Raw genomic sequence first — 16,087 nt, 5'->3', positions numbered from 1 at the left:
GTCTGGACCAGACAATCCAGTGATTGATATCATGAGTATCGATCCACGCAACTGGGATACAATGACATGCATCAACCAAGCGAGCCTGACCACCCGATCCCATTAGTCGCCTCTTACGGCAAGCATAGTCGCCTTTTACGGCAAGCATGGGTTACTGAAGACCTGTTCTACCCCGGATTTTCATGGGTGGGTGATTTATGTAGACCTTATGCCCCTCACGATATATTTGAGTGACTGAATGTTGCTTTACGCCGAATCAGCAACACCACGTCTATGCGGTTGCTTATACTTGACCAGATTAATGCCGGTTTTATTGCACTAGCCCACTGAGATACCAAGCGGCAGTATAACATGAATACCCTACTCAGACACAGTCCTTGTTTTATCCCCTTAATGCCAAACGCCAGGCAGGGTAACAACAAGCACCACCTTTTAACGTCTTTTGGTATGACGCGACCGGAGATCGAACCCCAACCTTCCGCTCTCCGGGCAGACGCTCTGCCCACAACACTACGGAGGCGGATCCAGCTGTAGTCGGCCCCAACTGTAGCAGGCTCCAACTGTAGTAGGCCCCAGCTGTAGTGAGTGTGAGTGAGTATGGTTTTACGCCGCTTTAAGCAATATTCCAGCAATATCACGGCGGGGGACACCAGAAATGGGCTTCACACATTGTACCCATGTCGGGAATCAAACCCGGGTCTTCGGCGTGACGAGCGAACGCTTTCACCACTAGGCTACCCGACCGCCCCAGGTCCAGGTTAGCCTCCCCCATGTGTAAAATAAAAAACATGTAGCACTTTAAATCAAGATACAGGTTTTTTGGGGGGGTAGTTTTTTTACAAGACATCACAAAGACAGCATTCACTCACCGTTCATACATATTAGATCACGCTAATTCATATCATAACCATGATAACATTATAATGTAACTGTTGTAACAACTTCTTTAATAAAATGTCATCTAGTCTGTGGTTCTGATTCAAATAAGCCATGATTCATTGCCCATTTTGTATAAAACTCATTAAGACCATTTACTAAAATGAATAGTCCTTTCAACATAAGTGAGTGAGCGAGTATGGTTTTACGCCGCTTTAAGCAATATTCCAGTAATATCATGGCAGGGAACACCAGAAATGGGCTTCACACATTGTAATAGGAACGTATGGAGACACGGCGACACGAGAACACGCCGACACTGTAGTACAGTACATCACCCCATACACCAGCAGTCTCCATCGCGATCAACATCAGAAACATTTCCCGTTATAATTTTGCACACACACACATTCTGACGGTACGGCTCGTTACTACACGAATTCAAGCATGTGACAGTTGTGAAAGCAGGCAACGCGAACAACATGTGCCATACAGTGTTTTTTTAGCCTGACCTTGAAGGTTCAAGGTGGCTCTGACAACGCACCACCATATTACACACTCTGATATTTACGTTATTTGCAGCCAGAAATGATTCAGGAATGAACCTTATGTCAATTTACTTCCAGATAATTTCTGTGTACACAAACATTTCTCCAAGTTATATCCACACGTCATAAATCTGTTTGAATCCTTAACATATCATCCAAATCAAACAAAATATAATAGTTTATCTGAAAGGAGCGTTTTGCCTAAATATGCATGTCTATATATTTCGTTCTAATTTCAAATACACTAGTGTCATACACCAATTTCAAATCCAATAGTCATAAAACGGTTTGAACCCTTAAAGATGATCCTCATTCTTCCTTTTAATAAAAAGTTTGGTTTCATGACACAAGATATATACCGCCCAGTAAAGTTCCGGGGTAGAATAGGTCTTCAGCATCCAATGCTTGTCGTAAGGCGACTATGCTTGTAAGAGGCGACTAACGGGATCAGGTGGTCAGGCTCGCTAAATTGGTTGATGCATGTAATCGTATCCCATTTCCGTAGACCTATGCTTATAATGTCAATCACTGGATTTTCTGATCGAGACTCGATTATTAACAGACCGCCGCCGATATAGCTAACAGTGCGGCGTAAAAAAAACACCCAAAACAAACAAAAACAAAAAAGGTATGTTCTAATGATCAGTCAACGATTGGTTAATTACTGACCTGAAATGATCGATTACTTTGTATTCAGCGTCGTGAAAATAATAAACGAAACCACTAGCATGCATATGTTGCCGACCAAGGTTCATAATCGGGGCGAATTTTGGATTCGAACCCGCGATCCTGGTACGACTCAGGCTGGATCGTTTGGTCACCATTTCTCTTCGTGAAACAGGAACACACCATCTTTCAGGCAGCAGATCGCCTCTCATCACGTAATCATCTGAAATCAACTATTATGTACGGTACAAATATGTACATTACATTATAGTTTACTTTATTATTACGGTTTTATCGTGTGTCACAAGCTGTTTATGGCTCGGCTTTATTTTTATGCATGTACACCGACGCCTATTATATATACTCTTACTCGTGGGGGCGCAGGTAGCCCAGCCATGAAGGCGCTGCAATTCGCTGTGGAGGGTTATGTCCCTTGGGCACGCCATGAACATATGAGCTTGGGTTCGAATTTCGGATCACCCTCAGTCTGTGTCTGTGTTTGTCAGCACCATACCCGTGCTCGTGGGTTTCACCAAAGTGGTAAACGTCTAAGACCTGCATCACTTCGGGCTTTCCTCCCACATTAACCTGACACGCCGTGAGATAACTAGAACACTATTCAAAGCGGCGTCAAATCCAAGTCACTCAATCACTTCCTACTCGTACTCCTATGAATGTGTACCGTGTAGCGCGGAAATAAATTCTTACAAAATATTGCACTGCACCTTCTACATAATGACACAAAAACACATTTCTTAAAACGTAAAATCTAAATATATAATATCTAACGACTGTTCAGAATCGATTTGTAACCTTACCACAGCCGTAACACACAATCTCTGCTTCGTCAACAGGCGAGGAAATTACGTGTGACCTTCATGTCCAGAAACACCAGGTACAGGAAGATACGAAATATAGCCAAGGTAGGTTGCTGCTGCTGCTGCTGCTGATGCTATGGTGATTTGATGATGATGATGATGATGATGATGATGATGCAGCGATCATGATATTCAGAATGATGCGATGAATATGACAATGGTGCTGACAATGATGTTTCGACAGTGACTATATGATGATGATGATGATGATGATGATGTGGTGGTGGTGGTGATGATGGTGATAATACTGATGACGTTGTTGATAATGATGACTACGTTGTTGTTGTTGATGATGATGATGATGATATGCAGAGGGACCATCTTCTTACGTCGATGATCATATGATGATGATTATGATAATAATAATGATGCGATGATAATGATTTATGGATGTGACGATGGTGAGGATTCCGTTGATGCAGTGTGGTTCCCTATGCCCTCTTCTGAACCACACGCTTGTCGTAAGGGCTGACTAAATGGACAAAGTGCATGTCATGTGCACTGGTTTGCCTGATCCAGATTCGACTATTTACAGGTCGCCGTGATTTATAGCTCAAATAGAGTTGACAACGGTTGTAAACAGTATTCACCCACTTTACATTTGCTAAGATATTGGCTACTGAACAATCCCAATTAGCACCCCTTCCTATTGATCAATGTACACAAGACGTATTTATTCGCGTATAATACGCACTCATGTGTTATATGCACCCTTAATTATGGGCAATTAAATTATGGAAAAATATATCTGTCGTACATACATATTTGAGCATAAATAACGATATTTATCTTTCAACTCTGTTTGTTTTTCACCAAAATAATATTCTAAAAAGAGCCCACTATTTCTAATTGTGAGAGCGTCCTGGGCGCTTATTACGTCGAATACGGTAATCGATTTTTGACCAGACAATCCAGTGACTGATATCATGAGCATCGATCTACGCAATTCGGATACGATGACATGCATCAACCCAGTCACCGAGCCTGACCACCCGATCCCGTTAGTCGCCTCTGACGACAAGCATTGTCGTCTTTTACGGCAAGCATGGGTTGTTGAAGACCTATTCTACCCCGGATCTTCACGGGACTGGCGCCAATGAGTAATCAGTAATGCCTCTGCAAATTAATTCCCATGTTGTTTCATCCATATGAACTGTTAACAATTTATTTTTTAAAATTCGTTCAAGTTGGAATCCGCCCTTAAGAATAACGCCGACCTTGATGTGAAAGTAGTAGACTACAACAGGTGAGATTTTACTTTAGGCGACACAATTTGATTTCTCAGGTGAATACATTGTTGTCCGAAAATATTCTATATTTATTTATTTCTAAAATCAACATGAGCTACATACAACCATGAATGTTTCGAGACCACCAACGATCAAATTTATGAATTTATTGTGCGCAAATGGTGTAATGCATCAGTGTACATGCATCTCATGAACTACGTTCCAAACTAAGAATCAATGTGTTGTGACACGCGCATATACACTGCCGAGCAAAAGAGAGTATACTCCTGGAAATTGGATGTGACCCAAAAATACAAAACGTTATCAAAACGTGACTAGGCTAAAAACAGTCGCAAAAACACTGCAAACGTATGGTCCAAAACACAACTATGAAACCCGTGTCAACTATACATCGAATAACTCTTTCTTGTTGGCTTCATGTTCAGCTACCATCAAACATGGGTGTAACTTTCTTTGACCCGGTAGGGTATTTTCCAAACAATACTTGAACTTCGTCACATACGTTATGTCAAGTTTACATTGGCGATATGTCTAAATTTAGGCCCCAGAAACAGACGCAGGCTTTGATGTACAAGACACGCACACGACAATCTTATAATTGTAACATATCTTCTATATTGTAATTTCAGAAATATACCGTTTCCAGATCAATTAAAGGTAATGAAACTTTAGGAATTTTAACTTAACCTCTGATATTTAGAGCTTATTTGTATTTGAGTTTTCAATGAACTTTCTCCCCGCTATGAATAACAACACTTCTACAACAGTACCCGACGCCCCGAGACCACACAACTTTGCCTGTAGTGTGGCTTCGTATCCTGCATTTGCACCGATTATGATCCTTGGTCTGTTTGCACCATACCCGTGCGCGTGGCCTCACTCAAGTTATAAAGGTCTACACTCTGCATCATCACTTTGGAGTGTGAGTGAGTATAGTTTTACGCCGCTTTTAGCAATATTCCAGCCATATCACGGCGGGGGACACCAGAAATGGGCTTCACACATTGTCCCCACGTCGGGAATCGAACCCGGGTCTTCGTCGTGACGAGCGAACGCTTTAACCACTAGGCTACCCGACCGCCCCTAATCACTTTGGTCTTTCCACCACATAGAGCTGAAACGTCCTTATGAGTCATCTAAGGTGCCACAATTCGCTGCACAGAGTTGCGTCCCTTAGGCGTGACAGAAACCTCTGTTTGTACATTCTGAAGATTAATGTTCATTATCACTAAGCAGGGAAACATTCTGGTAAATGTTTAAAACGTCAGGTCGTCACACCGAATTCCATTGTTTGATTCCCCATATGGGTGCAAAGTGTGGCCCGTGAAGATCCGGGATAGAATAGGTCTTCAGCAACCCATGCTTGCCGTAAAAGGCGACTATGCTTGACGTAAGAGGCGACGAACGGGATCGGTTGGCCAGGATCGTTGACTTTATGCATGTCATCTCATCCCAATTGCGTGGATCGATGCTCAAAATGTCATTCACTGGATTGTCTGGTCCAGACTCCATTATTTGCAGACCGCCGTCTTATAGCTGGAATATTGCTGAGTGCGGCGTTAAACAACAAACAAAACAAAGTGTGGACGCCCAATTTTCTGTGTTCACAGCCGTGATGCTGCAGTGATGTTGCTGAAAGCGGTGTAAAATCAGTACATTTGCTGAACATGAGGCAAATATATATTTACAGATTTCTTACAACACCGACATCTTGATTGGCATCCACGGCGCCGGGCTGACGCACCTGCTGTTTCTACCTGACTGGGCAGTGGTGTTTGAAATGTAAGTGGTCCAGTTTAACAAAAGGGTTAAAACAGATGCAATTCCTCACACCACTCGCCTCTTTCCATGCACATGATCGAATATCTAAATTTAAGTTTTTCAAACAATATTTTTCGGACCCAGTCCTGAGTAATCATTTCGGACGTCAAATTAAAGGGCAGTCCCAACTCCGGGACAAGCCGAATGGCAGTTACGGCAAGGAGCTTGCGATGATGAATATTTCCCTTCTATTCATATTTGTTTGTTTGTTTGTTTGCCTGGTTTGTTGTTTAATGCCGCACTCAGCAATATTCCAGCTATATGACGGCGGTCTGTAAATAATCGAGTCTGGACCAGACAGTCCAGTGAGCATCGATCTACGCGATTGGGATACGCTGACATGCATCAACCAAGTCAGCGAGCCTGACCATCCGATCCCGTTAGTAGCCTCTTACAAGCATTGTCGCCTTTTACGGCAAGCACGGGTTGCTGAAGACCTATTCTAACCCGGATCTCCATTCATAGCGGAACAGAAGCACGTTCAGCGAAATCCTACAGGTCCAATAAAGACAAAGTACATTTTACAGCCAGGGTTTTATAACTGCATAACAAAGATCCGTAACGTTCAACGCATAGAATATTTAGAGATATTGAAACAAATAAGTTATGCTGATATTATCTGTAGATGTAATTCGTATTAAAATATACTAAATGAAAGAACCGCCATGGTGGTTCAGTGGATAAAGCGTCTGCCCGGAGACCTGAAGGTCGGTGGTTTGATTCCCGGCCGCGTCATACCAAAAGACGTTGAAAGATGGTACTTTTTGGTACCCTGCCTGGCGGTCGGCACTAAGGGGCTAAAACAAGGACTGGTCGGCTCAGAGTCAGTATACTGTGTCTGTGCTGGGTGTCCTTGTTAAACTGCGGCATGGTATCTCAGTGGGCTAGCACTAGTCCAACATTAGTCCGGACTAGTCACAAGCAGCAACACACACACCGTTATGGGCGTCGCTATAAGAGCACAATCATTCTGAACGCGACGTTTAACCCCATCTCACCTAATGATGACCTAAAGTAACACGTAATACAGGGGTGATATCTACAATTACAAACATCTTGAAGAACGTATCTCGCAGAACAAGGACCTCTGAGTAGAAAACACCCATGCCGCTTAAAATTGTCCAAAATTTAGGCCTTGTCTGGGAATGGGTGATCGATGACTACCTTCAAAATATTCACAAACAGAATATACTTCATGCGTTTTCAGTTACAATTGCGAGGATCCAAGCTGCTACCCCAATCTTGCCCGACTCCGGGGGATTAAATACATGACATGGGAACACGCGGACAAGCTCAAGACGATTAATGTGGTGAGTTGATTCATTGAAGAGCCCTATCTATGCCCATGAAACGGACAAAAACGACGTTTTCGTGTTTGCAGTGTTAATGAAATACAGCGGCATTGTTGTATGGTGCTATAACATAATTCGAACACGCGATCTTAGGTTCCTGGCACAACAAAGGGACGCAACTCTGCACAGAAAATTTCGGCGCCTTTGAAATCGGTTTCTGGTTAAATTGAATAATAATATTATTGTCAAAATTAACAGTTTTGTTTGGAAAGTGGTATATTGGCGCTCAGGTATTATTGTTTAACACTGCAATTTATTTATATGAAGCGAACTTATTCAACTCATAAGTAAACATTATCCTGTAATAACTACATGTTGCCATATTTATCTTTATCAGGATGCGATCACCGATGTTTCTTTTCTTCTGTAACAGGACGACGCCTACAAAGGAGGTGCCAAGGCGAAGTTTGTCGACTATGAGTTTGACCCATATGAAACTCTTAGACTTGTTCGAAAGGCTGCGGATCACGTGACTTCCCATCATGCATTCGTTAAAGACGGGGAACTGAACTCTAAACATATTCATAAGAACGAACTATGATTGTATTACATTACCGCAATATTTTAGCTTTTGTAAGAAAATATACAACCAATTCAATCGTCGATAATCGTGTTCAATTCAGACCTAACGTGAGACTGTTCTTGGAACGATTGTTTGCTGACGTCACAAGATCACACTGGCAGAAATCCACATTGAGGGAGTAGACCAGCGGTATATTGAGGGAGTAGACAAGTGGTACATTGAGGGAGTAGACAAGTGGTACATTGAGGGAGTAGACCAGTGGTACATTGAGGGAGTGGACCAGTGGTACATTGAGGGAGTAGACCAGCGGTACATGGAGGGAGTGGACCAGTGGTACATTGAGGGAGTGGACCAGCGGTACATTGAGGGAGTAGAACAGCGGTACATTGAGGGAGTGGACCAGTGGTACATTGAGTGAGTGGACCAGTGGTACATTGAGTGAGTGGACAAGTGGTACATTGAGTGAGTGGACCAGTGGTACATTGAGTGAGTGGACCAGTGGTACATTGAGGGAGTGGACCAGCGGTACATGGAGGGAGTAGACCAGCGGTACATTGAGGGACTGGACCAGTGGTACATTGAGTGAGTGGACAAGTGGTACATTGAGGGAGTGGACCAGTGGTACATTAAGGGAGTAGACCAGTGGTATATTGAGGGAGTAGACCAGCGGTACATTGAGTGAGCCGACCAGCGGTACATTGAGTGAGTGGACCAGTGGTACATTGAGGGAGTAGACCAGTGGTACATTGAGTGAGTGGACCAGTGGTACATTGAGTGAGCCGACCAGCGGTACATTGAGTGAGTGGACCAGCGGTACATTGAGGGAGTAGACCAGCGGTACATTGAGGGAGTGGACCAGTGGTACATTGAGGGAGTGGACCATTGGTACATTGAGTGAGTGGACCAGTGGTACATTGAGTGAGTGGACCAGTGGTACATTGAGTGAGTGGACGAGTTGTATATTGAGTGAGTGGACCAGTTGTACATTGAGTGAGTGGACCAGTGGTACATTGAGTGAGTGGACAAGTGGTACATTGAGTGAGTAGACCAGCGGTACATTGAGGGAGTAGACCAGCGGTACATTGAGTGAGTAGACCAGCGGTACATTGAGGGAGTAGACCAGCGGTACATTGAGGGAGTAGACCAGTGGTACATTAAGGGAGTGGACCAGTGGTACATTGAGTGAGTGAGTTGTCCTTTGGTCCGCCTTGAAAATCGTCAGCTAAGTGTGGGATAAAAGCCAGAAATGTCGCAGGTATTACTGCGAGCGGTAACCTCCCAAAACCCCTACATCCCATTTCCCCTACAGCTTAAGACAACAAAGTTCACGGTCCATGGCACTGCTAATCCCTAGTCTGTTACCTATTTCATACAATGGAACAACCCAAGAAACACGAATAGATTGAGATAAATATTTAATTACGATTACGATACGAAATTTCATCTCAAATGTTCAGTGCACTCTTTATCCCAGCCTGAGGAGATGGCCAACCGCATCTAAAAACTGCATTGGGGACTTCACCTCTCTATTCAACTCGTCCTTCAGGCGGCAGAGACGGTTCTCCACCTCTCTATACACTGTCTTCCTGCCTCTTTGAGCTGCTCCAAAGTCGAGCTGTAAAATCTCAGTTTCTCAGTGTAATAATTGTTTCTTCCTATTGTTATTTTTGTAATTTCTAAAAATTATCTTCTCATCATACAGTCATCTTTCATTACACTTACATTAATTCTTTTTTTTAAAACTTTCCTTTAAGTCCCCTAATCCCCTAAAGCTCTACCCTGTTCATTTCTACTACCTCTACTCCAGACCTTAATCTCTCCTTTAGGTGAGTTCATAATGCCAGACAGGTAAATGCCGTGTGTTGTTTTAACTAATTGTAGGGGAACTGGGTTGTAGGGGAAATGGGATGTAGGGGTTTTGGGAGATAACCCTGCGAGCACGACTATGGTGATGACAAAAGTAGAAACATTGCCAGGGAGTCGAACCACGATCATAAGTTTATGGCACACCTAAGGGACACAACTCGACACAGAGAATTTTGGCGCCTCAGATAACTGGGCCACCTGTGACCCTGGTAAATACAAAAGGGCCAACAGAATGACAGCGAAAGAAGCAAAACCAAGGTCCTAGAATAGTCCAACACCGGCATTAGAGTCTCAATTGCCAAAATATTCAATGCAATTGCACATCGACCAAGTGAGCGAGCCTGGCCACCCGACCCCGTTAGTCGCCTGAGAAGCGTGGGTTATTCAAGAGCAATTCTAAACCGGATCTTCACATGGTGTCAGCTTTGCTATGGGTTAACAACAGAAATAGAAAAGGTTACAGAATTTTCAGTCGCCGGGAGTGGGATTAGAAGTTAGTTACACCCACACCTTTTCTCAATGTAACGGCCAATACACAAACTCTACGTACGTGGCCACTCGTGTCATTCCGGGACAAGCATGCATCAACATGCATGCACCAACCAAGTCAGCGAGGTTGACCAACCGATCCCGTTAGTAGCCTCTTACGACATCATGGGCTCCTGATGACCGATTCCAACCGGTATCTTCATGGGTGTCGTGTCATTGGATTCTGGTTCAAAACGAAACGATGGTCTGGAGTAGGTCCATGGTACTTACCATAACACAATGAAAATACAATGCACTAGATAATCAAGGCTGTTGAAACGCCACTGTTTGTCCCCTCTCCAAGATGCATCATCTGTAGTATACTAAGTCTTGCCTTTCACTACTGTCCGCAGCTGTCTGTATGTTGTTGTTTTTGTTGTTTAACGCCGCACTCAGCAATATTCCAGCTATATGACGGCGGTCTGTAAAATAATCGAGTCTGGACCAGACAATCCAGTGATTGACATCATGAGCATCGATCCGCGCAATTGGGATCGATGACATGCATCAACCAAGTCAGCGAGCCTGACCGCCCGATCCCGTTAGTCGCCTTTTACGACAAGCATGGGTTCCTGAAGATCTTCACGGGTCTGCTGTCTGTATGTGTTATATCCATACTGTTCAAGGCGTACAAATGAAACTGTTAGTATATTGGTCGATACTGGTCGATACACCTAAGAAACTATTGGTATAATAAATATGCACCCGACTCTGGGCGGGTAATCATTCGTTTATATAATCCAAGGCCTTTCACACATCCCGACATAACAATTGGCAGATATACGTGTAAGTAGTCATGCCAGGAGGCAGACAAACCAATAAACAGACATAACCGTATGTTGTCATGCCAGTAGGCAGTACTAACAATAGGCAGACATTCCCATAAGTAGACATACCAGTAGGCACAGATACCAGTGGGAAGACATGGCAGTAGGCAGACATAATAATGGGAAGACATGCCAGTAGGCAGAAGCAGGCAGACATACCCGTAAGAAGACATGCCAGTAGGCACACATAGCAGAAGGAAGACCTACCCGTTAGTAGACATTCCAGTAGGCACACATAGCAACAGGCAGACATACCCGTAAGTAGACATGCCAGTAGGCACACAAAGCAACAGGCAGACATACCCGTAAGTAGAACTGTCAGTAGGCATACATAGCAACAAAAAAGACACCCGTAAGTAGACATGATAGTAGGCAGAGACAGCAACAGGCAGACATGCATGTAAGTAGGCATAAAAGTAGGCACACATACCCGTAAGTAGATATGTCAGCAGGCAGACATACCAAGATCAGAAAACCCAAAACAACGAGATATACGAGGGGCGATTTTGCAACTTTGTGTTTAAACAAACAGTGTCAACTTGTGGCAGGTGTGATACTAGTCATAACATCAGGTTGACACGTGTCATAACTAGCTCCAGACACAACAATTAGTTCACCTACTTTTTGTAAGGGTGGCCACAATCATGAATTCTCTCAAACAAGAACAGCGCGCTGTAATAAAGTTCCTTACCAAGGAGGGATGCAAAGCAAAAGGAAATCCATGATCGCATGTGTAAAGTGATGGGTAAGGATGCTCCTGACTATTCCACAGTTTGCCGTTGGTCTCTACAGTTGAAAAGGGGTAGAGAGTCCGTAAACGATGACCCAAGGTCAGGCAGGCTATAGAAAAAAGAATTTTGTCTGACCGACGAGTATCTGAACTTTCTAGGGATTTCCAAATATCAGTTGGAACTGTTGGAGCCATTATTCATGAGCATCTTGGTACGTCCAAGGTATCTGCAAGACGGGTACCTAGAAACCTCGGAGCTCAAGATCGCCATCAGAGAACTGAAAGTTGTCAAGACCTCCTGGATCTCTATACTGCTGATGAAGCCGGATTTTTTTATCCTCTAGTGACAGGTGATGAAACATGGATCCACCACTGGGACCCAGAAACTAAATTAGAATCCATGCAATGGAAGCACCCCAATTCTACGCCTCCGAGAAAGTTTCGCACTCAACCATCGGCTGGCAAGGTAATGGCCACCATATTTGCAAGAGGCATATTATTGATTGATTACATGCCACCAAAAACTCCAATCAATGGACAGTATTACGCTAATGTATTGAAAGAATTGCGAAAATCTATTCGCCAGAAACGCCGTGGGATGTTAACACGTGGTATTCTACTTTTGCATGACAACGCTCCGGTTCACAAGTCGAGAATTGCACAGACCACCATACGTGAATGTGGATTCGAACAGTTAAATCCCCCAACTTACCTCCCAGACTTAGCCCCCAGTGACTATTTCCTGTTCCGGCAAATGAAATCTGCCCTACGTGGAAGACGCTTCCAGGATGACGAGGACATAAAGGCTGCCACAGAGGCGTGGTTAGAGGGCCAATCTGCGGATTTCTATAAAAGTGGTATTAAAAGCTTGAAGGGCAAATGGAATAAATGTATTGAGGTGAATGGAGATTATATTGAAAAATAAAAGTGCAAAAAATATTCTGCGACTTGGTCTTATATTGAAGTTGCAAAACGTACTGAACGCCCCTTGTACATAGATGTCTACATAGCTTATCTAACGCACAAACTAAAGGCGCACACGTTAACGGTAATTTTGGATCGATGAGGAAAGTGGAAACACACACACAAGTACGAACACATATAAAAACGTAGGATCAATACTTACCCCCAGAAGATATGTAGGCGGGATGCGTGTCTCTGTACCAGCAGCTAGTGGATGAAGCCGGAGACAGGTAAGTTCACCAGATTCAAATGGTTGCTGTTTATAAGTTGAGACTGCACAACATCTTCGAAGTCACATTTCTGGCGTTAAATAATATGACGTAAAACTGGACACCTGTCTACATATATAGGCACAGGCGCATACCGACAGTGAAACCAGTGTTTGATAACCCTGTCCGGATTTTATAGCCTAGTCTTATTTTGTACACTGCTGGCTCCGGGTTCTAGAAGTCCAAGGGTAATGGTTCCAGGGTTCGATGTCCGTCCAAGAAGTCCTGGCATATGTATATGACGAGAAGAACACTGTACTTCTCATTGATGTATGGTGCCGACGACATAAAACACTACAAATATACACACGTTTTGTTTGTTTAACGCCGCTCTCAGCAGTATTCCAGCTTATGTAAATAATCGAGTCTTGTCCATTGTGAGCATCGATCTACGCAAATGGGACACGGTTACATACATCAACCAAGCCAACAGTGCTCTTGTTAGACCTGCATCACTTCGGGCTTTCCCTGACAGCAAACACGGGTACTCTTCCCATGTCAGTCAACGGATTGGGAGGTACCAAACCTAAGGCACCGAGAACAATGGGCAGTCAGAAAAGTTGGTACTTGGGATGCAAGGGTGACATTTCGAAAGCGAGGTCCGCATATTTGCCATGTTTTCCCTGAACCTTGTCAATCACATTAGTGTCAGAAGGTACAGAAAGTTCAATGATGTAAATGATAATTTTGGATTTATCAAAAAGGACAAGATCAGGTTTGTTGGCCTGGATTCCAAAGACTTTTGTTCTAATCATTTTCCTCTTGGTACCATGGATGGACCTCTGTGTCAAAACCACAAGCATGGCGAGGACGGGAATAAAATTATCGAGCGACGCCATCATCTCGCTTAAGATACTGTGTTTGAGCCAAAGCTAGGCATCCAATGACAATGTGTTGGATAGTCTCATTAAATTCATTGCATGATCTTCATTTCGTATTTACATTTTGATGCAAAATCACACATTGAAGGTTTCCAGTGGGAAGTGACTGGTCCTGAGCAGCAAACAGAAAGCCTTCTGTTTCACTTTTCAGGCCAGCCGACTTCACTCAAGCGAAGGACTCTGTAGGGATGCTAATCGATGCAGCGGTCGTTCAGATAGCCCCTCTTTGAGACATTGAACCTGGGCCGATTTCATATGACACTTCGCTTGGTCCAACAGTGGAATGCCTTGTTTTCATCATGAGTGTTAACCTAGTTCACAAGAGGATCGATCATCAGACAAATAAATGTATTACTACTGTTATTATTTACTACTACTACTACTACTACTACTACTACTACTACTACTAGACCCGTGAAGATTCCGGGGTAGAATAGGTCTTCAGCAACCCATGCTTGCCGTAAAAGGTGACTATGCTTGTCGTAAAAGGCGACTAACGGGATCGGGTGGTCAGGCTCGCTGACTTGGTTGATGCATGTCATCAATCCCAATTGCGTGGATCGATGCTCATGATATTAATCACTGGATTGTCTGGTCCAGACTCGAGTATTTACAGACCGCCGTCACATAGCTGGAATATTGCAGAGTGCGGCGTTGAACAACAAACCAACCAACTACTACTGCTGCTGCTGCTGCTGCTGCTACTACTACTACTACTACTACCTCTACTACTACAACTACTACTACTACTTCGGCGACAGACTCCATGTTGACCGTGAACTCGGTCATTGATCTGGATAGGCAGTGAAAGGTCACTGACCGAGAGTACGGAAACAGGACGGTGGCACGGCCTATTTGTGTCTGTTTCTCGTCTCGGTTCGTTCACGACAACAATAGGCGTGTCCTGTGTCATCCAGGATGGTATTGATTATATTGATGTTGTTCATAGGACAATGACACCGTGAAAAAACAGTCAAGCGCAAATTATTAAGGGCTCGTGTTAAATAATTAGTAATTATGAATGTTTACGATTTGCGTTTATGCGTTGCAAGCCACCACCCAACGAGTCCAACTATATCAAATAGTGATGACACCAGGTGTTTTCGAAAAGGTGAGCGTATCCTGCTATTCAGGTTGCACCCGTCTCTAACGCATGCAAAGGCACGGCAATTGTTTTGACATGAACATATAGTCCAAGTCAAAATACATCTCACATCAATTTATCACTGATGCGTCAAATTTGGAAATGACCAAGACATACTAATGGTCAGTCTTTCCAAAAACGACACATCTGTTGAACACACTGCAGGTAATTTGCCAATTCTGATACGGTCTTTTGGCTGAGAGGCTTGATTTGACTAAACAAGTACAATGAAAATTCATTGACATATCCTTTTAGATTTTACTTAACCATCATATCCTTCAAGGCGCGGTCGGTTAGCCAAGTCTTCGCTCGTCACGCCGAAGACCCGGGTTCGATTCCCGACATGGGGACAATGCGTGAAGCCCATTTCTGGTGTCCCTCGTCGTGATATCGTTGGAATATTGCTAAAAGCGGCGTAAAACCATACTCAATCATTCATATCCTTTAAACTGTATGGTAACGCCAGAACGAGACGTCTCATTGTAGTTTCTCTTGCAGGATGCTAGGAAAGTGTGTATAGTCTCAGTTACTCACTGCGTTGAAGGGGGGTGGGGTAGCCTAGTGGTTCAAGCGTTTGCTCGTCACGCCGAAGACCCGGGTTCGATTCCCGACATGGGGACAATGTGAAAAGCCCATTTCTGGTGTCCCCCGCCGTGACATCGTTGGACTATTGCTAAAAGCGGCATAAAACCATACTCGCTCACTCACTCACTCACATTGGTGAAATGAAACTCGTGTGACAAACGAGGTTTGATTGTGTGGTATTCTGTGAATGGTATAATTATCAGCACTCTGCAATAGTCCGGCTATATAAAAGCGCTCTGTAAATAAATGAGTAAATCCAGTGATTGACACCATGAGCATCGATATACGGGATGATTCGGGAAGGATTTTTTCTTTTCATGAATTACAAACAAATATTCAATTCACAGAATGCGGACCATATGCACGTGGTTTCGGTTACT

At 43.7% G+C, this 16,087-nt stretch overlaps 1 protein-coding gene across 3 annotated transcripts in view; it reads left to right on the top strand.

The window, feature by feature from the left end:
• LOC124146581 (EGF domain-specific O-linked N-acetylglucosamine transferase-like) overlaps positions 1-7,986 on the top strand; it is a 31,684-nt gene extending 23,698 nt beyond the window's left edge. For 2 of the 3 annotated variants that reach the window (XM_046516932.2, XM_046516931.2), the window contains exons 12-17: positions 2,945-3,013; positions 4,156-4,214; positions 4,848-4,875; positions 5,909-6,000; positions 7,247-7,349; positions 7,765-7,986. In XM_046516932.2, coding sequence (XP_046372888.2) covers positions 2,945-3,013; positions 4,156-4,214; positions 4,848-4,875; positions 5,909-6,000; positions 7,247-7,349; positions 7,765-7,932 — 519 coding nt within the window. In that variant the 3' untranslated portion in view covers positions 7,933-7,986. The remainder of the gene's footprint in view (positions 1-2,944; positions 3,014-4,155; positions 4,215-4,847; positions 4,876-5,908; positions 6,001-7,246; positions 7,350-7,764) is intronic. The other variant, XM_046516933.2, reaches the window with a different exon arrangement.
• The last annotated feature ends 8,101 nt before the right edge of the window (positions 7,987-16,087 follow it).

Source organism: Haliotis rufescens, unplaced genomic scaffold (genome assembly GCF_023055435.1).
Source record: "Haliotis rufescens isolate VD_foot unplaced genomic scaffold, xgHalRufe1.0.p SCAF_23, whole genome shotgun sequence".
Lineage (NCBI taxonomy): Eukaryota > Metazoa > Mollusca > Gastropoda > Lepetellida > Haliotidae > Haliotis > Haliotis rufescens.
The sequence above is the reverse complement of the archived record's forward strand: the minus strand, read 5'-3'. Positions and strand labels throughout refer to the sequence as shown.